The 24,782-nt window shown below is 42.8% G+C and overlaps 1 protein-coding gene and 4 non-coding genes across 5 annotated transcripts in view; 1 reads left to right on the top strand and 4 right to left on the bottom strand.

The window, feature by feature from the left end:
* The window catches only part of LOC119179103 (fatty acid synthase-like), a 146,171-nt gene that overhangs the window by 44,846 nt on the left and 76,543 nt on the right, over nucleotides 1-24,782 (bottom strand). Inside the window, exons 20-21 of the mRNA XM_075870086.1 lie at nucleotides 13,414-13,533; nucleotides 11,035-11,390 (exon numbers count right to left, since the gene is read on the bottom strand). Coding sequence (XP_075726201.1) covers nucleotides 11,035-11,390; nucleotides 13,414-13,533 — 476 coding nt within the window. The remainder of the gene's footprint in view (nucleotides 1-11,034; nucleotides 11,391-13,413; nucleotides 13,534-24,782) is intronic.
* On the bottom strand, nucleotides 21,861-21,933 carry TRNAT-CGU (transfer RNA threonine (anticodon CGU)). Its single transcript has one exon. It is a non-coding gene; the product is annotated as a tRNA-Thr (tRNA).
* TRNAT-CGU (transfer RNA threonine (anticodon CGU)) lies at nucleotides 22,317-22,389 on the bottom strand. The gene has a single exon. It is a non-coding gene; the product is annotated as a tRNA-Thr (tRNA).
* On the bottom strand, nucleotides 22,773-22,845 carry TRNAT-CGU (transfer RNA threonine (anticodon CGU)). Its single transcript has one exon. It is a non-coding gene; the product is annotated as a tRNA-Thr (tRNA).
* Nucleotides 23,630-23,702, top strand: TRNAT-CGU (transfer RNA threonine (anticodon CGU)). Its single transcript has one exon. It is a non-coding gene; the product is annotated as a tRNA-Thr (tRNA).

Below are 24,782 nucleotides of genomic sequence, written 5' to 3'. Positions count from 1 at the left end.
TTACGAAAACAGGAAAAGAGGTAATTATCTACTTGTTTTCGGCCAGCGGAAGATTCTGGTTAAACCGAGTCAGACCTGACGGAAACTGTTGTTCATGAATTTTTGACGCAAAATTGGGTATTAAAGTGAAATCAGTTGACCAAATTCACCGGCTCAGCAAGCAAAAACCAAATAGCTCCAGACCAATTATGATTAGTTTTTACGATTACCGCGAAAAAGAAAGTGTACTAAAAACTGCAAAAAACTGAAGGGGACTACCATTAGTGTCAGCAATGATAACGCAAAGGAAACTGTCTCCGCTAGAAAAAAGGGTTGGCAAAGCTGCGAAATCGAAAGGGCAAAGGGAGCAAAAGTGAAGTTTATTCATGACAAGCTTAAAGTGAACGGCGAGCTTCATCAGTGAGATCCGACATGAAATATTCGTAGTCAATGCAAGCAACAAAAAGATAACAAGGAACGTAACCACAGCTCTGCAACTTCCGCTCATAGCAGCTCGAATGTGCCAAAACTGACTGATGGAAGTGGCATAAAATCATCTGAGATGGCGCGTTCATAGCTAAGAATTATTTCACTGAATGCGCGAAGCATTGTACATAAAGTAACAGATTTAGAAATCTTGCTGATTACACACAGCCCCCATGTTGTAGTCTTAGCGGAGACATGGTTGAATAATGCTATAACAGATAACTGCATCCTACCGCCAGGATACAAGATTTTTCGGTGAGACAGGGACACACAAGGTGGTGGTGTGGCAGTGATAATTAAAAACAACGTAGCGGCAACAACAGTACATAGCCAGTTGCCAGAAACAGTGTGGTGCAAGGTGAAATACGCTAAATATACGCATCTCGTTGGAGCCGTCTACAGACCACCCGGAAGTCCACCCGAGTTTTTCGAAAAATTAACTATGTTTTTGTGTGATCATGTAAATGAAAACACAAGGCTGATAATGGCTGGTGACATTAATTTAGCGCATATAATTTGGGTAAGCTTTTCAACTGGTCATGTGGAAACCCGTAGTGCTGATAGGTTATTAGAGCTGATGTTTTCTTATAATCTCACACAAATCGTACAAGATTATACACAAGTTACCCCTACGTCACAGTCATTGCTAGACTTTTTTTTCATATCGAGTAGAGTTACTGATTATGCCGTATCAGTTGAATACGGCATATCAGTCCCCAGAATGGTTGCGGTTGACGTATTTTTTAACACCAGCTTTCGAGCTAAGCGTCATGTGTATGCACATATTAAAAATTACGATCGTGTTGATGATACCGCAATCATGGACTTTTCAGAAATGTCGCTTGGCGAATTTCAGGAAGCATCAAAACTTGAGTCCGTTGAACAGATCTGTAAACGTCTTAAGGAAATTTAAGGTTACTGTTCAGACAACTTCCTACCCACTCGTGTTAAAAAAACGAAGAAATCCATGAATAAGTAGGAAAAAATAATTCCCATGAAGCGTAAACTAAAAAAAACTGCGCAGAACTCATAGGGCCTCGACCGAAATTTCGTGTGCTAAAAAAAAACTTGAAAGCAGAGATGGCGCAATCCAAGAAACATATTTTCAATAATACACTCACGAACTTTTTCAATATATTTCAATAATATTTCGAAAATACACTCACGAACTCACCACGTAAGTTTTGGCTGTTTTTTAAGGAAGCGAATGAGAAAATTGGTCTTATTGTAGATGGAAGAGAAGTAATCACAGAAAAGTCAAATATAGCTGAGAGACTCAATTTTTTCAATCGGTTTTCTGAAAGAATCAGGGTGACAACGAGGAAATTGAATCGGGTGCTACAGGGACACTTCAGGAAGTATAAATAAATATTAACCGAGAAGGTATATTGAATCAACTACTTTCTTAAATACCAAAACGTCACTAGGACCTGACGGTATATCGAATCAATTTTTGCGACAATTTGCGGAGTGGCTGTCGTACTACCTATTATTATCGAGAAATCTTCAAAATGCCACTCGTTACCTCAAGATAGGCGTAGAGCAATTGTTGTCCCAATTTTTAAAGATGGTGATAAAACAACATTGAATAGTTATAGGCCTGTCTTAGGCACGTCGGTATGTTGTAAAGCATTTGAACATATAGTGGCAAAAATATTCGGCAATTTTCAGAACAAAATGAATTAGTATGCCCCTTCAGCACGGATTTCGCGGTGGCCTTCCAACAGTCACACAACTGGTTGAAACTATACTTGGCTCGTGTATAGCTGTAGATGCCTGTATGCAAATCGATGTTATATGTATCGATTTTTCAAAGGCGTTAGACAAAGTTTCCCACCGTAAGCTGCTATTCACGCTTCGCAATGTCGGTACTAGTGAGAATGTTCTCAGTTGGATCAGAGCTTAACTAAGAAATCGACAACAAGCACTTAGAGTGGGAGATGCTATGTCGGGAAATCGGGAGGTGTATTTGGGAGTGCTTCAAGGATCTGTACTGAGGCCCCTACTCTTCCTTTTATACATTGATGATATTTGTTCAGTTGTCCAACCACCAGTAAAAATTAAACTATTTGCAGACGACTGCTTAATCTATCGTTCGGTATTGTGCAAAAAAGATCAAGTGACTATCAATCAGTGCTTCCAAACCCTAAACTTATGGTGTTCTAATTGGGGTATGGAAATTAAGATTAAAAATACACTTACACACACATTACAAAAAAGGAAGAAGTGCTTTCGTTTGCATATAACACTGGTGATAATATGCTGGTGAAAGTCTGTAATTTTAAATACTTGGGTGTAACTATAACAGATAAATTGTGCTGGCGTCCTCATGTCATTAACATCTGTCAATCAGCATGTCAAAAATTCTGCTTCCTACGAAGGAAGTTGGGCCGAGCCACAAAAGATGTCAAGCTGCTTGCCTACAAAACGTATGTCCGTCCGAGATTAGAATACGCTAGCGCTGTGTGAAGCCCACACCAAAAGGTCGTAAAAATAAGTTAGAACGCATTCAGAGAATGTCAGCTCGCTTTATCTGCTCTAAATATCGAATAAGGGATTCTGTTACTGAAACGTTAAAAGTATGTAAATTAGAATCGTTAGAATCAGGAAGGCGGAAACAGAGGGGCTAACTTCTCTTTCAGATCTTGCTTGCCGGGGTGAAAATAAAGAGGGATGACTATTTGAAGCATTCTTACAAAAGGTTTCCAAGAACAACATGCACTACATTCATACAACTAATACGAGCTCGAACAGATATCTTCCAATTTTCCTTCTTTCCCGATGCTATTAGTATGTGGAACGAATTACCGAACGATATGGTGCAAAAAGGAACTTTGAGTGATTTTGAGGTTGCTCTTGATAGACATTTTATTGAGAATGTATAGTTATAGTGTTTATGTATGTGTTTTCTTAGAAATGTGTCATTGATCATAGAGATCATGTTGTAAATATATAAGGTGAAAAAGCATGTAACTGTGTTTCTAATATAATTATGCGATATGTTACAGAGTTGATCTCACGATTTTTCAAATATTTAATTTTATGCAACTCATCTCTTCACCCTCCCTGTAACGACCCTCAAGGGGGGGTTAACAGTATGACAAATAAATAAAATAAATAAATAAAGTGGTAGCCTATTGGGTGCGACCCTAAAGGTTTTCCGGTGGTCGCCCTGTGTAGTAGTGGCGTGATATCATAAACGGAAAAGACTATAACTGCAAAGGCGTGCCACCGTACATTTTACTACGTTATTACGTGTTAGCTAGTGCCACTCGTTGCCATAGTGCCTCACCTTACGCCTCTGGCAACGTTTCACGTTGGTGGCCTTGGCTTTGATCAGTGCTGGATAACACGCCCAAGTATTATTACACACACATGTGTGCTAAACCAGGAAGGTGAAACGGCATTTCCCATCGTGTCTTCGTTTGTAAAACATCGATCCCATTATTCGAACTTCGTAGGTTTGGGCCGGACCAAAAGAAGGTGTGTTTTTGTCCTTTTTAATTTATTTATATTCTTTCATATCGAGCTCAGTACACTACATTTAAAACAATTAACGATACGTAATTTCTGCGCTGCGGTTTCCCTTTGTCAATTTTATTAAAAATGTCTGTATGTGCAAATAAAATTACGTCAAAATATGGTAAAGACTGCAAAAGGTATTTTTTTTGTCGCTTGCGCCATTTTCATTCAAGAAATCTTCGCGTTTCTATAGCGCTATATTTTGTTCATGAAAGTAGTTCAGAAAATATTGTTACGACCTCAGTAGGCGTCTGGGGGTTTATTGATACACGGTTCGAGGGACGAGCCGTATCGGCGCAGGCAGATGATGATCTTCTTCTTCCACACCCCTTGCTTCTTTTTCCTTCTTCGTCCGGCACATACGTGGCGTAACATTTCCCCCCTCGCAGACAAAGCGCGCCGCGCGTTTCATGCAGTGTCGCGTTGACTGAAAGGCTTCAGGCGAGCGACATGCGTGACCTCTGTCTTCCTGGAACGTCTCCCGCTAGCTGTAAGACGTGCGATGCGGTAGTCGACTGCGCTCAGGCGGTCAAGGATAACAAAAGGTCCGATGTAGTGCGCGAGCAGTTTTTGGCACAAGCCACGTTTGCGTAAAGGCTTCCACACCAACACGAGATCTCCCGGAATATATGTGGCCTGCCGGTGCTTGCTGTCATAACGAACTTTCGATCTGTCTTGCGAGGCTATTGTACGTAAACGAGCAAGACGACGAGCTTCTTCGGCGAGACAAAGAGTTTCTGCTAGGGAGATTTCTGATTGGTCCCGATCAGAGAAGGAAAATATTGTATCCAGAGTATAACGGGGGGGTCGAACATAGAGGAGGAAGAACGGGCTGTAGCCGGTGGTCTCATGTTGGGAAGTATTAAACGCGTATGTGACGAACGGCAAGACATCGTCCCAGTTCTTGTGGTTCGAGGCAACGTACATAGAAAGCATATTCACCAGTGTTCGAATTGTTCGCTCGACGAGACCATTCGTCTGCGGGTGATAAGGCGTCGAGTGTCTGAGCTCTGAGCCACACATACGGAGAAGTTGTTCGACAACGTCTGCCGTGAATTGACGTCCACGGTCACTTATGATGACGCGAGGGGGCCCATGACGCAGTATGATAGAATGGAGAAGGAAGGACGACACTTGACCAGCAGTCGCGGATGGCAGGGCAGCAGTCTCGCAGTACCGAGTAAGATGGTCAGCACATACCACAATCCATCTGTTGCCTTTCGATGAACGCGGAAAAGGGCCCACCAGGTCAATGCCAATTTGTTCGAACGGAGAACTGGGAGGCGTCACAGGTTGTAGATGTCCGGCCGGAGCTGCTGAGAGAGATTTGTGCGCCTGGCATTGCGCACAACTGGCCACGTACAACTCAACTGACTGGCGCATACGTGGCCAGTAGAAGCGTTCCTGGGTACGATGAAGAGTGCGCGTCGTTCCGAGGTGACCTGAAGTGGCGTCATCATGCATGGCGTACAAAACAGATGACCGTAGTGCCTCTGGAACCACCAGCAGGAAGCGGGAACCGGTGCCGGAGATGGATTTCTTGTACAGTAGACCATCACGGACGCAAAAGCGGCTTTCCGGAGTGGATGCTTGTGCGATCACGAATAACGGATTCAAACTCACGTCCTTCCGCTGCTCAGTTTCAAAGGTGGCCTTATCCGGGAACGCTGGTGCTACGGACGCTATCAGATGATCGAAATCGTCAGCGTCGCAAACTGTAGCATCAACTGGCATCCTTGAAAGGCAGTCCGCGTCCGCGTGTTTCCTGCCGCTCTTGTACGATACCGTGAAGTTGTACTCTTGCAGCCGGAGGGCCCAGCGTGCTAGACGGCCTGACGGATCCCGAAGGTTGATAAGCCAGCACAAAGAATGATGATCCGTAACTACTTGGAAAGGACGACCGTATAGGTATGAGCGGAATCGCTGCACAGCGAAGACGAGTGCAAGGCATTCTTGTTCGGTCACAGTGTAATTGCGTTCCGGCTTACTTAAAGTGCGACTGGCATATGCGATTACGTGTTCCACTTGATTACATCGCTGTATCAGGACTGCACCTATGCCAATGCCGCTTGCGTCGGTGTGAACTTCAGTCGCCGCAGAAGGATCGAAGTGCCGCAGGATAGGCTGCGACGTGAGCAAGAACTTCAGTTGGTTGAAAGAAGTTTCACAATCAGGAGTCCATTCAAAACTAGCACCTTGGCGGAGAAGACAGGTCAGTGGAAAGGCAACTTCTGCAAAGGCGGGAATAAATCGGCGAAAGTAAGAGCAGAGGCCCAAGAAGCTCCGAAGCTCCTTCACTGAGCCAGGTGGTTTAAAAGCTCTAACAGCCGCCGTCTTATTCGGGTCGGGCCTGATACCATCCTTGTTGACGAGATGTCCCAGCACCAGTGTTTGTCGAGCTCCGAAATGACACTTCTTTGCATTAAGAACCAAGCCAGCATTTCGAATACATTTCAAAACCAGCTCTACCCTTTCGTTATGTTCACTGAATGTACGCCCGAAGATAACAACGTCGTCAAGATAACACATACAGATGTTCCACTTCAGGCCGCGCAGAATGGTGTCCATGAATCTTTCAAATGTAGCGGGCGCGTTACATAGACCAAAAGGCATCACGTTAAATTCATATAGTCCATCCGGAGTAACGAAAGCCGTCTTTTCTTTGTCCATTGAATGCACAGGTATTTGCCAATAGCCTGAGCGTAAGTCTATGGACGAAAAGTAGGATGCTGAATGGAGGCAGTCTAGAGCGTCATCAATGCGTGGGAGAGGGTAGACATCTCTCTTTGTGACGGAGTTTAGACGGCGATAGTCCACACAGAATCTCCAGGTACCATCCTTCTTTTTGACTAGAATCACGGGAGCCGCCCAAGGACTCGATGATTCTCGAATGACACCCTTCTGCAGCATATCACGCACTTGTTCATCAATTATCTTGCGCTCAGACGGCGACACTCGGTAGGGTTTCTGGCGGATGGGCTGTGCTGTTCCCGTGTTTATCCTGTGGAGAATCCGAGACGCGGGAATCGAGGGCGCATGGTCATGGGAAAAATCGAAAATCGCCACGTATTTTGACAAAACGTCCAGAAGCATGCGGCGTTTGTCAGTAGTAAGTGACTTGTCGATCATAGGTAAAAGTTTTGAATCGGCCGTAGAAGTATTGGCTGAGGCCCCACCTGGAGCATCACTGAGGGCAGCCACTGCCATCGGTGAGTATGTTTTGAACTTGGCAAGCTTCAGTCCTCCTGGTAGAACCACCGACTCAGCTGAACAGTTTACCGCCCATAGTCCTGTGCGTCCTTGAACGAGTGACACTATGCAATGCGGCACCAATGTGTTCTTCTTAATGCAACTGAGATGAAAGGGCTCCACTAATGCGTCGAACGCACTGTCACTGTTTTCAATGCGTGAAGAGTATACAGGAACACAGACTGCAGAGAATGCCGGCACAATGCTATCTTCACTGACCCGGAGCGCACCGTGCTCCCTGTCTGAATTCTCTAATAGTTCTCCAGGGGCAGCATCACATATGTACACCTCTCCATTTCTACAATCAACAGTGGCGCCACACATTCGAAGGAAGTCAATCCCCAGGATTATGTCGTGTGTGCTCCTTGGAAGAATCGTAAACTCTGTGACAAACACTTGATCACCCAAGCACACTTCTGCGGTACAGACACCAATGGGACACAGCGAGTTACCACCAACGCCACAGAATGTTGTTGCCTTCTCCCACAAAAACATCACCTTTTGTCCTAAACGGTGTTTAAAAGCAGCACTCATAATCGAAACTGTAGCACCAGTGTCCACCAAAGCCATCGTACACACACCATCAACAAAAACTTCTACCTTGTTCTTGAACATCAACACAGACGGGGGTATTTCGTTTTGCAGCAAGTCACCAGCGACCTCACCCCCATCGGCCGCACTGTTTAGTTTTCCTGATGTGGTGACGATGGGCGGCGCCGTGGCGATGGAGACCGGTGGGATCGAGGCGCAGGAGGTGGCGTCACACTTCGATCAGAGGCAGGGGAGTTGTTGCGCCAGTGTCCGTGCCAGAAGCTGCTGCCGGGTCTTGAGTCGGTGGGCCAGTGTCCTTGAAAAGGTGGGACAGCAGGTTTATCGGTCAAGCTTGTCCACTGATCATAGCGTGGTATGCGCGAACGATCGCAATACCTCGATATGTGACCAGTCAGACCACAGTTGTAGCACACAGGCGCAGGACGAGGTCGTCGCCGTTCTTCGAAGTGTTCACGTCTGCGAGCGTTCGCGTAAGCCCGAGATTCAATGAAATCAGTTGTCGGTGGGTGGTATGGGCGTACGGAACGGAAACGTTGAGGGTACTGTGATCGCTCGTAAAAAACCGGACTTGACTGCTGAATACGCCGAGGCCCTGCAACCTCCGTTGCGTTGACGGATGGATGTTCATAAACTGTAAGCTGTGGGGCAGTGGTGTCCTGCGGGAAATAGGATGGAGACGTGGCAGCTGCCCGTTCACGTGTCATTTCGCCATGTCTGAGTAACTCTTCCCGAACAATTTGGCGGATGGTTGCCGAAAGGTCACCAGTTGAGGCCGCTTCTATGCTGGCTACTGAGGTGACATTTGCCAGACGACCAAACTTAGGCGCTATTCTGCGCTGCTTCAGGGTTTCAAACGTGCGGCAGTGCCGTACAACGTCAGACACTGAAGTCAGGCTTTCCCTGCTAATAAGGAAGTTGTAAACATCTTCTGCAATTCCCTTCAGCAAATGCCCCACCTTGTCCTCTTCCGACATGCTGGAATCGACTTCCCTACACAGCCTCAAAATCTCTTCAGTATACACGGTGCAGGTCTCACCGGATAGCTGGGCCCTCTGTGCAAGACTCTGCTCGGCAAGCTTCTTTTTTGCAGCTGAGTTGCCGAAACACTTCTTGATTTCTTCAACAAAGCGTTCCCATGTTGTCAGAATATCTTCATGGTTCTCATACCAAACGAGGGCAACATCAGTGAGGTAGAAAACAACGCGTGACAGTTGGGAGGCAGCATCCCATTTGTTGCAGTTGCTTACTCGCTTGAAATGTTTGAGCCATGAGTCCACGTCGTCATTGGCCCTCCCGGAGAAGGTTCGTGGCTCTCTGTGATACGGCCAAGAACTGCTGGGGACTGGTTCCCGAGCTTCTGTTTCGTCAGGCATGATGGCCAAAGAAGGAGGCAGGCCGGCGAGGCGACGACTCCGGCGAAATCCGAGGGGTAGCGGTCCCGTCGTTGGTTCCTATACCCAGCACCTTCCACCACTCTGTTACGACCTCAGTAGGCGTCTGGGGGTTTATTGATACACGGTTCGAGGGACGAGCCGTATCGGCGCAGGCAGATGATGATCTTCTTCTTCCACACCCCTTGCTTCTTTTTCCTTCTTCGTCCGGCACATACGTGGCGTAACAATATCATCAGATGCTTTCGAAATGAATTTTATGAAAAGATAATATCAAGATTTTTAGGTAATGCCTTTACGAAACACTATTTTGGCCTTCCTTCGGACACATTTGTAATTACACTGTAGTGAAACCGCTATGTTGCTGTTCGGGCCTAATATGCACTATCATAAGTAAGATTTGCTTCCGCTCGTACTGTAGCAGAAAGTTACAAAGAAATCGATTTGAAATACTCAGATATAAAAACAAGTTGTAGATGAGAGAAATCTTGTACAGCTTCAAGGTTACACCGCAGGATTAGCGCGTTCTCGTGGTGTCAAACTTTGCCAAAGGTGCTAACCAGGAAGCGACAAGATGACAGCGCCAGGGCCACCTAATCGACCGTTCAAAGCACACTAAAACTGAATATGTCCCCGTGAGTCTGTACAATGCAGCTGTTTGTTTGTTTTGCAATCGCAAAGCCACTGTCTAACCATACGTTGTGCAACTAAGGTATTCGGGCCTTCATGCAACGCTGATGGGAGGGACAACTTGTGAAACCCTGCACTGTGTGTGTGGTCTGTGTGTGTAGTGTGCAACGTGCACCTCCTTCGCTCTATTTATCTCTTTTACTCACTTATTTCCCTCTCTTCACGTGCAGGACTGCAAACAGGGCGTATAGTATAGTTAATCTTCCCACCTTTCTTATATTCTTTCATATTTCACTAAGGAGTTCTTACACTATCAGGAAGATGACGTTGACAAGCTCCTTGAAGCGCTGTGCACCGAGGCATTTTGTTGTGTGCTACCCTGACTAACTACTTTGTTTTTATTACATGTTTCAACGCTCTTTCCAAGCTTTGTATTGCTCTGTGCGCTGATCTTGACCTTACCGCAAATGATTAGCAGCACAACAGTTGAGTTCCTGCAGGCAAGAACGACGGCCGTGCGTTCCCTTCAAATCAGCAATGTAATGGGGCAACGTTAAATGACAACTGACATCGACAAGAGACCAGATTATCGTATAAAAAACAGCTGATTACCAATGGGCCCATCGTTTGATGAAGCATCTGTCATTGAAAAATGGTGTACATTAATACACATATGGCGGCTGCTCCTAGGATTGAGGGCCACATACATGTACACAGTTTCTCGCGCACAACGCCGCTACCGCCTCCGAGAACTCTAACTCTCAGCAACCTTCATTCGAACAAGGTTTAATTAGCCTCCCACCCCTCACAAAAAGGCAGAAGCTTAAGATCGAATCTTCAACAGATAAATATTAGCAAATGGAGAACGTCGCAGTCGACAACGTGTCGACAAGCAGGCTTGTTATTGTCAAGACAGCAACTGCTTCCCCTAATAACATGTTTCTGTTGATCCACCTCTCTCGAGAGGATGAGAAGAGGAGCACTTCAGCTGTTGATATATGCCGGCTCTTTCATTTCTTAATTGACACTTGTATCATACAAGGTAGGAGTCAGTTTTTCAGAAAGGAGACTAATTAAACAGCAAGGTTTGTTCGCGTCTCAGTTTTAACGCGGCCGGGGTTCGCGCGTTCACTCAAATGCTTCTTTTGGCTCTTGTGGGTGAACTCGAGACTAAAAAGATCGACGTAACAGTGCCCTAACAAGGTTCGCTTAAGAGGTGGCTCACCTGTATTACAACTTTTCCTATGTGTTTCCCGGATGCCATGAACCGGAAGGCTTCCTCGGCTTTGTCCCGCGTGAACAGAGTAGTGTCCAGAGGCCGAACGACACCAGAAGTGACGCCATCCCGAACCATTTGGAAGAGGCGACGCTTTTCAGCTTCCGCAAAGGGTTCGTTCTCAAGCTCTTTGTTCAGCATTATAGCGTGGAAAACGAAGTTCCGATTGGACACGCACTTGCCGAATGGGGCGTCCTTCGAGAGGTCCGGGTGGCCGATCTCCAAGAAGCGGCCGTGGTCTGCCAGGCAGCGCAAACTAGCCTGCATCTTTTCCTCGTTGAGGGAGTTGAGGACAAGGTTGACTCCTTCAACAGAAACAAGTTTTAATCACGCCGTTTTAATCCTTTGAATTACGAAGCTGAATGGAAGCCGAAACGATGTTCCCGTGGGAGATGGCACATGCGGTGAAGAGTAATTCAAGGAAAACGCGTTGACAAAGATACAGGGAAATAAAAGGCGACACAAGCAGCGGTATCTGTTCATGTGCTCCTGTCAGTGCGTTTTGCTAGAAACACGCCTTAAGGTGGGCCACCAATCAGCATAGGCAAGCACAAGTCATTCAAGGATACCATTAAGGTGAGCTCTTGAAACTACCATATGGTATTTTATTGTTTCTCTAAAACCTGAATATTAAGGTTCTGAAAGAACCAATAATTTATTACTAATAGATCATCTATTCATTTTTTACTTACTGCCCATAATTTGCACCTTTTCGACAACAAAAAGAAGTGGGGGAAAAAAGACAGTTGAAAAGTGGTGGCGCAAGCAAATCATGGTAGGACGTGGCGAAGATACTTTGTGACAGCAATGTGCGAAATAACTATAGAAATCTTCGAATCGCCAAGATGAAAAATGAACGCGGGAAAGACAGTTCAAAAGGTTGACAGTCACACATTTCATCCACGATGGTAAAAAAATAGACAGATTGTAGCTGGCCAGCGCATTCCAGCTATTAACTGCGTAGGAAGAAAGTACCAAAGAGGTTGTGCGGAGAAGGGGAGAGACTATAACGTAATTCAGAAACATATGCACATCACTAGGAAAACTGTACTGATTACTTTGAGGGAATTGTTAACGGTATATGCCTGACTTCTACCAGGAAGGCTTCGGCAGCAGTGGAGTTCGACGGAAATAAAGCTATTTCATGCTTTAGCAACTGTAATCATCATCATCATCAGCCTGACTACTTCCACTGCAGGACAAAGGCCTCTCCCATGTTCCGCCAGTTAACCCGGTCCTGTGCTTGCTCCTGCCAATTTATACTCGCAAACTTCTTAATCTCATCTGCCCACCTAACATTCTGTCTCCTCTAACCCACTTCCCTTCTCTGGGAATCCAGTTAGTTACCCTTAATGACCAGCGGTTATCCTGTCTACGCACTACATGCCCGGCCCATGTCCATTTGCTCTTCTTTATTTCAGCTATGATATCCTTAACCCCCGTTTGTTCCCTAATCCACTCTGCTCTCTTCTTGTCTCTTAAGGTTACACCTACCATTTTTTCTTTCCATTGCTCACTGCGTCGTCCTCAATTTAAGCTGAACCCTCTTTGTAAGTCTCCAGGTTTCTGCTCCATAGCTAAGTACTGGCAAGATACAGCTGTTATATACCTTCCTCTTGAGGGATGGTGGCAATCTACCTGTCATAATTTGAAAGTGCTTGCCGAATGTGCTCCACCCCATTATTATTCTTCTAGTTACTTCAACCTCGTGGTTCTGCTCTGTAATATAAATGCTCTGTAATATAAATGCTGTAATATAAATGCTGTGATATAAAAGCAACTGTAATATAAATCCTCAAATGGAATGATTTCAACTTGTCCTGCAAACAGCGATGAGTGTTCTCCAGTACGTTTTACGCACGATCAGTCTTCACGATGCCCAGAAATAGTCACCCCGCTGGTTAGTCTCTGGTCAGAACGACTCGCCTTGCAATCTCAAGCTGCACTAGGAGTCGTATGCCGTTTAGCGAGGAAAGCGATTTTATAAAAGGTGAGAAGCTGAGTTTAAATGCGCTATTTTGTCGTTTTTTTGTTGTTTTTTCTGTGTATGCTTGGCTCTTTTTTATGTAAATTTGAAACTCCGATGTAATATGCTGTTTTGCAGTATTTCATGATGTCCATAAGTTATTTTAATCGACTTCCAATTATTTTCCTATCTGTGCTCGGCAGTATTTGTGCTGCCAAGTGCAAAGGAGTAAGAGACTCCTCCAGCTGATAATATAGGAGCTTTTTGCTCTTATCCTTCTTTCTGCAATTCTGTAAAGAAATTGCTCAGTAAACTGATTCTCAATCTGAGTTTAAAAACACGGCAGTAAATTCAACACTCACCCTGGCCTTTGGTTTCATGCATTATGTGCGCCTCGAAAGAGGCGTCACGCGAGCTGCCAAAGTGCCTATCTTCTAGCTCTGGGAAGCGACGTTTGAGAAACTCGCGCTTCTCAGTAGAACCTGTATGTGAAAGAGAAAAAAAAAAGTAAAGATGGTGTTGTCGCAAGGCTGATCCAGTGAATTAGACACCAACAATTTCGAATGTTGTTTGAAGGCTACTAGCTTCCTCTTTCAAGAATCCTTTGTTGCATAACAGGAAAAAAAAAAGAAACGCTGTCGTACGAATGTGCGTAAAAATGTTTTCTGGCGTAACGTGCTCAACTTGCTTCAGTGGCGCAAGGCTGGAACCAAGAATAAAGCTAGCGTACGACCGAGCTGTTTAAAAATTTTTGCTAGTAATGTTAATATTTTGCTTTAGACGCTAAGGTTGTACTAGTAGTACTGAGGGGAGCCAAGCTTGGCTATTCTTATTTTGTTTCGGTCAGTTCTCTACACTATGAACGAGTCACGTGGTTACGGCGGGGACATCACTTCAAAAGCGGCAACGTCATGTGATTTTTGCCACGTGACCAGCTGTTATGCGGCTTCTAACGGAACATGTCACGCGAGTACCAGGCATGAGATGTTCAGTGATATTATTGCGAATTGCTATAGCAATTAATTGGACACTCTTGGCTAGCTTTTTGTCGTCGCCACCGCCACCGCCGTCATTCACGTACATGTATATGTCTGTATATATATACGGAGAAGTAGAGTTATTGTTAAGCTACCTTTAGGTAGCTACCTAAAAGTAGCATATACAGTAACTCTACGGGTAAGAATGTGCTAGCGTCCTCTTTCGGCAGAGCGAACATCACCTTTCCGGCCACGGTAGTCTTTGCGTGTGCTTATCTCCTGAGCGAGCAGGGGGAGGGGTGGGGCGCTTATGGTTGCCACGCTATCGCAGCAATGATTAGCTCTAGCCTTGTGCCCCTACAGCAGGTGGGCGCTTCTACGGACTACCCTCTCAACACGCAAAAACACAAAAACGGTGCCAAGAGTGTACCTGGAGCAGCCATGTTCTTTTACACCAGCGTTTTGTAGAGTTACGTGAGATTGTATCTGAATAAGTCGACTGCCAGCCTCACTTAGTATAACATTGCACATTGTCGCTGTTACATTCATTGGTTCAACTGTTCGGTGAAACTGATTTTGTGCAATCATTTCTACCACAGTCACGAACTGTACTAGACAACACGCGCACGAGTATACGTAGCCACCAAGAAAGCTTCTTGAGGCTCAGCTTGGTATCCAGTGGCTATGCAAGCTTCACAGGTTCTGTACCATTTGTCATAAGTTATTCGCGTTCACCTGTACCTGTGATTACGTTTCGTGTGTCATTTCTGCGTGAGAATCGTGGGGCACATTTCAATATGCTTGCAGTTCTTCGCGTGACCATGTAATTTGTTGGTATCGCATTCATTGCATCGTCTTTACGGCAAAGCAGCGACGTTTTACAGTCATTTTACTAATTGCGCGCTGTTTAGTGACATGACCATATGTTACGTGACTGTATTTATTTATTTCTATTGAATTGTGAAACAGAGGCTATACCAAGAGTGAAATATACATACACGGTTTCCAAAAAAAGCGCTACAATACGCTCAGAAAATACATGAAGCGGGCAAACGCTCATGGGGGTAAAAAAATGAAACTAAGTGAACAATAAGTATAAGAGAAATAAATAGCAAAACGCAGTTACACCATGTAAATTACAAGATCAAGCCGAGGGAAAACAACAAGAGAATACACATTTCAGAAAAAATTGCTTCGCATTGATAAACAAAGTTAACAATGTTACGTGACAAGGAACGAATGAAACAGAAATAGAGTGCATAGTTCTAAATAACCAAAGTGTAAGTATTCTTCAAACAAAAAAAAAAGTTAATCTGGTGTTACAATACTCTCGGATAGGTGATTCCAATTAACATGAAGCGTAAAATACAACACATACAAGTAAAACAATAAAAACAAAGAAGTGAGCACGAAATACAAAAAAAATAAATAAGCAGTAATAGTTTTAAGATCTAAAACATAAAAACAAGCCGAAAAAAATGAAAGAAGAAGATATATTTCAAGGAAAAAAACCCGTCGTATTGATATTTGAATTTTACAGGAATATACAAAATTAAAGCTAAATAAGTGAACAAAAAAACTGGAATGAATTGCGAATAGTAGTTGAAAAATCTGAAGAAATACATGAGCGAGCAGTAGAAAAATAAAAAAAATCGGCAGTTTCCACGTACCTTAGAAATCAATGTTATGCGAAATATGTGAACGGAAGGTGAATGTGTTTCAATTTTTTTATTGATTGAGGCGTTATGAAATGGCGCTCAATATATGTACAAATATACCGACACACATTCGTTAAACCACCGCATACATTTTATATTTGCAGCTTGCAGGTGCGTAACGATACCAACAGCAACATGGATAATAGCAAGCAGCACCATAAGCGGTAAGCCGGTATAAAGCGCTCGTGTTTGCACTAGGGCTCACGAAGATGATAGTCCTCAACACTGCTACACAAGTCAACCTCAGAAGATGGCACCTAACTACAACCCGACATGACGGCTGTATTGTAGGAATGCATATGTAAGGTTCATAAAATCGGACAGCCCGCACTAGAACCAGCATTGGCGTTTCACGAACATCAGGGTGTATTTGCAAAGTATTTACGATACCTGGCTCTGCGGTAGAACACTTGATTGCACCGAAGAACGCTTGGGTTTGATTCCTGCCTGGACACTGACATTTATTCTTTGCATTCGTCTGGCCAGTGTTGAATATGTCACCTTTATTTTAGCTCTTAAGCGCCAAATTAGCCATGTGTGTTCTCGTCATTCCGCGGTAGATATAAAATGTCCGTCTCCTGTGGCACATACCCGCCCCCAAGTGTGTGCCACTGTTTTTTGGGAAGTGTTTGACGACGCACGTGAAGAGGTTGTGACATTCTTTAAGTCATAACCAGTGCGTCGTATTCGTAAAACCATCTTACTCTCCCGTACTAATTTTGATGTACCCCAAGTTAAGAAGTGGAGATCACAAGAGCACCAAGACGTAGACGGCTAGATAGATAGATGGATACGCAGATAGACGCCAAAAGTGCTTGGATTATGCAAAGAGATGCTCCGTATTCAATAGAATATGCGCATTGAAGAAAAATTTCTGTCGTATTGATAATCAAAAATTTTAAGGTTATAAAACGAAAAGAAACGAAACAAATATAATAAATGGTGCGAATTAATTGGTACAAGTATTCTTCAAACAAAGATAGTCAGTCTTGTGTTGCAAATTATCGGTTAGGTTACGTTTTTGGAGCCTGTTCCTTTTTTACTTTCTTGGGGTATCTAATACAAGGGCGAATGCAAGGTACCCACTACGCCATAAATCACAATTCTCATGAAGTGAGGAAGCAGCGATTATGCCAGTTTTCGTCATTATGCGGAGAAGCGTTGTACTCAAAGTATGCCGTCGAACCACTGTGGGCTGTAGCTGATGACGAGGAATTGCGACCGAACCCTTTGTAATGGGCTGGAAACATTCAATGACTGTGCATTGCACGTTGTGGGACGCCTTGTTGTTATTTTTTACTGTTCTAACACACTTAGTTACATAAAGCGTGGTACCCGCTATCCATCTGTTAGGCCATATGTGTCCTGTACGGGCCATGTGAACGAGCCATGTGTCATGTAAAGGCAGTATCTGCACGTTGCGCTGTAGCTGATGACGATGAAGAATTGTGGCAGAACCTTTTGTAACGGGTTAGAAGAATTTAATGACTGCGCATTGCGCGTTGTGAGACACCTCGTGGTTTTTTTCTTTTTGCTGGTCTACCACACTCTGTTACATAAAGCGCGGTACCGCTATCCATAGGTAAAACATTATGTGTCCCATGTACGGTGTCTGATGATACTTATGCCTCGTGCTACAACAAATACCACCATTACAGCTACAACCACTACATATTATATGCCAATTATCGCCACGTGGCGTGAACCTTGTAGCGATGAAAGTGATGTGCCTTTCCTAATGGGATTGCTGGCATTACGCCTACCAAGCTGTATTTTGTGCTGACTGAACTGTACGAAAACACGCAGCGTTGGTGCAGAGTATGCCAAAGTTGTTTGATTGGTTCCTCAAGAACTTGGCGAAACCCACCTAGAACGTTAGGCCATGAATCAGACGGTGCCTTGCTTTTTAAACAAGTTCGCTTCGTGAAAGAAAGGGTTGAATTCATTAGGTATTACTGGTAATAATTTAAAGTTGTAAAATTTCTAAACAAAAACAAAAACATTGAAAACGGTGGCATAAGAAACACACACAAAAAGAAAAAGAAAACGTCTATGCATAAAACAACTCAATTGAGCTGCATTTAACATTCCATTATTTTAGACTCTCGTAAGAAATTTGTAACAGCAGTAAAAACGCTCCTGTGGCTAAAACCGAATTCCGTGTCGCCAAATTAAAGAATCACTGGAAGTGACAAGATTAAGTCCGACTTTCGTAAGGGTTCTTCTAGAAGTCTTTTCTTTGGGCTTTTGAACCTTCGGCATGAGAAAAAGAAGTGCTCCAGATTTTCCCTCTCATTGCAGTGAATGCATAAAGGTGACTGTGTCAGACCCGACCTGTGAAGGTAAAAGTTCAAAGAACGAACTCAACAACGCGTCCTTCTAACCACTATTTCCTCCTTTTTTGAAGAACACCGCTGGGTGATTAGTCTGATAAAAGCAAAATAAATTTTTCGAAGTTACTAACCGTTGTACGTTTTTCAAAACGTGCTGCTGTGATATATTCAGAAGTTGGCAAAATAGGTAGAACACCACAATCAAGGAAAAAATACAGCTAGTGCATCTGCATGCTCATTGAGAGCTAAACCTGTATGGCCTGGTACCCAAACTGGGCGAACAAGTCGCACATGTCTAGGAATGAGCGAGTAAAAAGTTTCTAAGGTACGCAAAAAGGTTGGTGTGCTTAAGGTAGCACAGACAGACAGACAGTCTGTTGGAACTGATTGGCCTTGTTGGAACTATAGAGTACTGATAGACCTTGTGGAAATTTACGCAATGTTAGGCTTAGCTTGGTCAATACGGATAAAGTAGGGTAATCTAACTAGAAAGCCCAATCTAGAGAAGATAAAACGATCCATACTCCCGCCTTCTTTTCATAAACGGAAGCGTCAGTCACTATCAAAATGTATGTTTTTAGATTAGCCAAAAAATCTCCCTAAGTGCCATTTTTATAATAATAAGGTAATTTTTTTTGCACTCTTGTGGTATATATATATATATATATATATATATATATATATATATATATATATATATAAAGAGAGAGAGAGAGAGGAATACGGCTGGTTATTTTTTCACCCACTTTCTTTCATTTTATTTACATTCTATTGGTGCTAATAACTTCCCCTATATATTCCTTGGCGTTACTGTCTGTTGGATCTCATTATTATTGCATCAAAACACGGAAAACGAGCAATTAGATATAAACTTCTTTCCCTTAATTATATATATATATATATATATATATATATATATATATATATATATATATATATATTTATATATATATATATATATATATATATATATATATATATATACATATATATATATATATACATATATAGTCAAATTCAATCCTAATTGTATCTACGGGGTTGTGTATAACTATTCCCTAAAAGTCAACTGTTAAGGTGTCTAGAAGTTTCTGGGTAAAATTCACTTGAGGGCATCGTAATTTAAACCATTCGTGGTTGAAAAATGAGGGCTGCTGGTTAATTTACACATACTGGGACCTCCTATGATTTCTAGGAATGTTTGTACTGTTAGAATACGAAATCTATTGATAAGTGAATAAAGGCGGGATTATTCATGTATATGGGATATCGTTCGCAGCATAATTAGGTAGCTCCAAGCATAAACGTAACGATTCGCGTTCTAGCAGAACCAGTGGTCGAACTTTATAAGCTGAAGCGCCAGAAAACAAAACACAGCCGAATACTAATATTGGTCGAACATACATGCAATATATCATGACGAGCATGTCTTTACGCAAACCGGCACGATAATTACTGAGCCTGCGCAACACGGCACATGCTTCTGTAGCAGCCATGTTTTTTATGCGGGCACTATAGTTAAGTGTTCAGCGACAAATATGCCGACAACAAAGAAGAAGCAGCAGCAACTGGTTCGATGTTACTGTAACCACAGAGTTCCCTAAAATTAATAGAGAGGACTCTGCCGCTGCGATCGTTCAGCGACCAGGGGAATGATGGGTAGTACACACATTTGCCCAGTCTTCGTATTTGCAGGCAGCGAATCGTACTTGCGGCTTCGTTTATTGCTGTGTTTCAGTTTTGCTTTGAAAGAAAGATTCAATCATTTTGAACTTTGTGACCCTTTTTGGAAAGGTAAATCTAAATGAATAAGGTGGAAAAGTGCAACCGCTGAGCATTTCCTAATATTTGTTTCGTGAGAAAACAGCTCTAAGCCGCAAGAATACACACGGAGCCAAAAGCATACCAGAAGTACGAACATTAGACAAATATGAGTACTACCCATCATTCCCATGCTCCCATAGACACTAGCGCCAGAGTTTTCTCTAGTGTATATTGGGAAACTTTATGACTGTAACTAATGTTCAAGATTTAGATTAGACTATTGGTAGGAATGAAAAAAAAGAACGAACTAGTTTGAACTAATGACAAAAACTCCAAGTTTTATATACATTCATTCCTATTTTTCTCATAATTATTTATTATTTGAAGGAGCCAAAATTTATATAACCCATTTTGAGCAAACCCCTTAAGTGAGTATGAGCCTAGTTGAGGCATCATCATCATCATCTGTTCCAGAAAAAGATGATGCAACGGGACTGTTAATTTAACAATGAGTATGTTTTTGCTTTTTTGTTTATCACTCTCTGGATTTTTTCTTGATATTGTCTTGCTTCTTGTACGTCTTTTCCTTTATTCTTAGGGCAAACATTAATGCTGTTTCCGTCCAAAGAATACTATATGTTTTCTTGGCCAATCCTACAGATCGAGTACGTGCCATGAATCCCAGGCTACAAACAAACAAACAAACAAACAAACAAACAAACAAACAAACAAACAAACAAACAAACAAATAAACAAACAAATAAACAAACAAACAAACGAACGAACAAACAAACAAACAAACAAACAAACAAACAAAGAAACAAACAATTAAAGAGAGCATACTCTCCGAATAGGGCCATTTTTTTCTAAAACTAGACCCCGAATTCTCAGAACCTACTCTTTCTTTGGAACCACTACTCCGAGGCGTTCCGCCGAGGTGTTTTTTTGCTGATCAGGATTACACCACTGTGACTGATATAATCTATAGCTAAGTTATGGGTGCAATACATATTTCTATACTGGTAATTGCAACTTTGTATATTTATTTGACTGATTAGCGCACATAGGAATTACAGAATGCAGGAAATATGGGGAGAATTCACTCTCTACTCGGCCATTTTGTGTGCCATGCCATGTGCGGAGTTCAAGAAGAAGAAACGATGGTAAGCTGCCGATCCCCCATGATTAGTTGTGCTAGTCTTCCAGGAATCATTATCATCATCATTATCATGATAATCAAGTATGGAGTAGATTACGACGGGCCGAGTTCCGTAGAATAGAAGCCGACGCTAAGCGACAGCGTAGATATAAAAATCCGGCTTGCAATGTAGAGCCATGCCGTCGCAGCTGGCAAACTACAAGGCTCTCTCACTACAAGGCTTATTCCTCTCTCGCTACAAGGCTTATTAGACGAGAAATCGCTAGGGAACTCTGCACCGCAAAGAAGACAACCCTCATTGGTTTATTGATGTATGGGGTTTAACATCCCAAAACCACCATTTGATTAGGAAAGACGCCCCACTGGAGGGCTCCAAAAATTTCGACCACCTGGTGTTCTTTAACGCGCACCCAAATCTGAGCACAGTGGCCTATAGCATTTTTCCCTCCATCGAAAATGCAGCCACAGCCACCGCAGCCGGGATTCGATCTCGTGACCTTCGGGTCAGCTGCCGAGTGTCTTAGGGCCGCTCCATGCGCTAGCCACACAGTCGCATCGCACGTACCAGCACGACAGATGATCCCCATTTCCCGAGCCTTCCACTACGGCGTCCTTCAAACTAAATCATGGGACGCAAAACACACGATATATATATATATATATATATATATATATATATATATATATATATATATATATATAAGGGAAAGAAGTGTATACCTAAAGGCTCGTTTTTCCGTGTTTTTAAATCAATATAATGAGATATAACAGACAGTAATGCCAAGGAATGTACAGGGGAAGTTATTAAAATCAATGGAATGTAAATAAGAAGAAAGAAAAGTGGATGAAAAAATTACCAACTGTGAGCAGGAATCGAACCTACGACCTTCGAATTACGCGTTCGATGCTCTAACCACTGAGCTATCACAGCGGCCCTCCCTCCATCCACTTTTTTGGGTTTATCTGTGAATTTTAGAAGTAGGAGCGACAGTCAGCGCCATCTATAAGCCAAACAACGAGTGTGAAAACACTCTTATGCGCATGTTTGGCGTCACGTAGCACGTGAACTTAATATGAGCGGGCAGCTGATTAATTGTCCCTCTTATACAACCTAAACACACCAAGTCTGCCAGTACGAGACCCTCGTTCAATGAAATAAGGGAAAGAAGTGTATACCTAAAGGCTCGTTTTTCCGTGTTTTTAACACAATATAATGAGATATAACAGACAGTAATGCCAAGGAATGTACAGGGGAAGTTATTAAAATCAATGGAATGTAAATAAGAAGAAAGAAAAGCGGATGAAAAAATTACCAACTGTGAGCAGGAATCGAACCTACGACCTTCGAATTACGCGTTCGATGCTCTAACCACTGAGCTATCACAGCGGCCCTCCCTCCATCCACTTTTTTGGGTTTATCTGTGAATTTAAGAAGTAGGAGCGACAGTCAGCGCCATCTATAAGCCAAACAACGAGTGTGAAAACACTCTTATGCGCATGTTTGGCGTCACGTAGCACGTGAACTTAATATGAGCGGGCAGCTGATTAATTGTCCCTCTTATACAACCTAAACACACCAAGTCTGCCAGTACGAGACCCTCGTTCAATGAAATAAGGGAAAGAAGTGTATACCTAAAGGCTCGTTTTTCCGTGTTTTTAACACAATATAATGAGATATAACAGACAGTAATGCCAAGGAATGTACAGGGGAAGTTATTAAAATCAATGGAATGTAAATAAGAAGAAAGAAAAGTGGATGAAAAAATTACCAACTGTGAGCAGGAATCGAACCTACGACCTTCGAATTACGCGTTCGATGCTCTAACCACTGAGCTATCACAGCGGCCCTCCCTCCATCCACTTTTTTGGGTTTATCTGTGAATTTTAGAAGTAGGAGCGACAGTCAGCGCCATCTATAAGCCAAACAACGAGTGTGAAAACACTCTTATGCGCATGTTTGGCGTCACGTAGCACGTGAACTTAATATGAGCGGGCAGCTGATTAATTGTCCCTCTTATACAACCTAAACACACCAAGTCTGCCAGTACGAGACCCTCGTTCAATGAAATAAGGGAAAGAAGTGTATACCTAAAGGCTCGTTTTTCCGTGTTTTTAACACAATATAATGAGATATAACAGACAGTAATGCCAAGGAATGTACAGGGGAAGTTATTAAAATCAATGGAATGTAAATAAGAAGAAAGAAAAGTGGAAAGGTCGTAGGTTCGATTCCTGCTCACAGTTGGTAATTTTTTCATCCGCTTTTCTTTCTTCTTATTTACATTCCATTGATTTTAATAACTTCCCCTGTACATTCCTTGGCATTACTGTCTGTTATATCTCATTATATTGTGTTAAAAACACGGAAAAACGAGCCTTTAGGTATACACTTCTTTCCCTTATTTCATTGAACGAGGGTCTCGTACTGGCAGACTTGGTGTGTTTAGGTTGTATAAGAGGGACAATTAATCAGCTGCCCGCTCATATTAAGTTCACGTGCTACGTGACGCCAAACATGCGCATAAGAGTGTTTTCACACTCGTTGTTTGGCTTATAGATGGCGCTGACTGTCGCTCCTACTTCTAAAATTCACAGATAAACCCAAAAAAGTGGATGGAGGGAGGGCCGCTGTGATAGCTCAGTGGTTAGAGCATCGAACGCGTAATTCGAAGGTCGTAGGTTCGATTCCTGCTCACAGTTGGTAATTTTTTCATCCACTTTTCTTTCTTCTTATTTACATTCCATTGATTTTAATAACTTCCCCTGTACATTCCTTGGCATTACTGTCTGTTATATCTCTCTCTCTCTCTCTCTCTCTCTCTATATATATATATATATATATATATATATATATATATATATGAGCAGGAATCGAACCTACAACCTTCGAATAACGCGTTCGATGCTCAAACGCGTTATTCGAAGGTTGTAGGTTTGATTCCTGCTCACGGCTGGTTATTTTTTCATCCACTTTTCTTTCTTCTTTCTTCTTATTTACATTCCATTGGTTCTAATAACTTCCCCTGTACATTCCTTGGCATTACTGTCTGTTAGACCTCATTAATATTGTGTTAAAACACGGAAAAACGAGCCCTTAGGTATACACTTCTTTCCCATATATATATATATATATATATATATATATATATATATATATATATATATATATATATATATAATGTGGCCTTGCTGGGGATTAGCCATTTCTGAGAAAGAAATATGATATATTTGTACTGGGACATATAATTGTTACCGGGGCATGAACGTATGATCATCGCCATTGCCTGTAAGCTTCAGTATGGGGATGTAAACTTCAGTATAGATCACCGGCCACCAGGGGCGTAGGCGCCATTTTTTCGGGGGGCACAACTTTGATCAGAGGAGGGGGGGGGCAGGAAGGCGGATGTGGTTGATTGCCATTTCGTGGTTCAAATGTCATGGCCAGAAAAAGTAACTCTCAGTATCCAGCATCACACTAAATATGCATCTACCTACCATCTCGAAAAAAGAAAATTCAGAATGAAGAAGCTCCGACAACGCTGCGGCCGCAATCCGGACCTAAGGTACACTGATTGTGACCGTTTACGACCGTTTGCTTCACGAGTAACTTGGTCCTACCACCGGCTTGCATGGAGCTTCAGGTGGGAGCATCACACAAATCGACAGAAAGAAGGAAATAAAAGAAGACAGAAAAACAGCACGTGAGGCACACTTACGCCAAGCCAGGCTTGCCGCAATTTTGCCGATACTGGCTTCTGAGTATTTGATTTTGACCATCCA

The sequence above is a fragment of the Rhipicephalus microplus genome, chromosome 7, assembly GCF_043290135.1.
Source record: "Rhipicephalus microplus isolate Deutch F79 chromosome 7, USDA_Rmic, whole genome shotgun sequence".
Taxonomy (NCBI): Eukaryota; Metazoa; Arthropoda; class Arachnida; order Ixodida; family Ixodidae; genus Rhipicephalus; species Rhipicephalus microplus.
The sequence above is the reverse complement of the archived record's forward strand: the minus strand, read 5'-3'. Positions and strand labels throughout refer to the sequence as shown.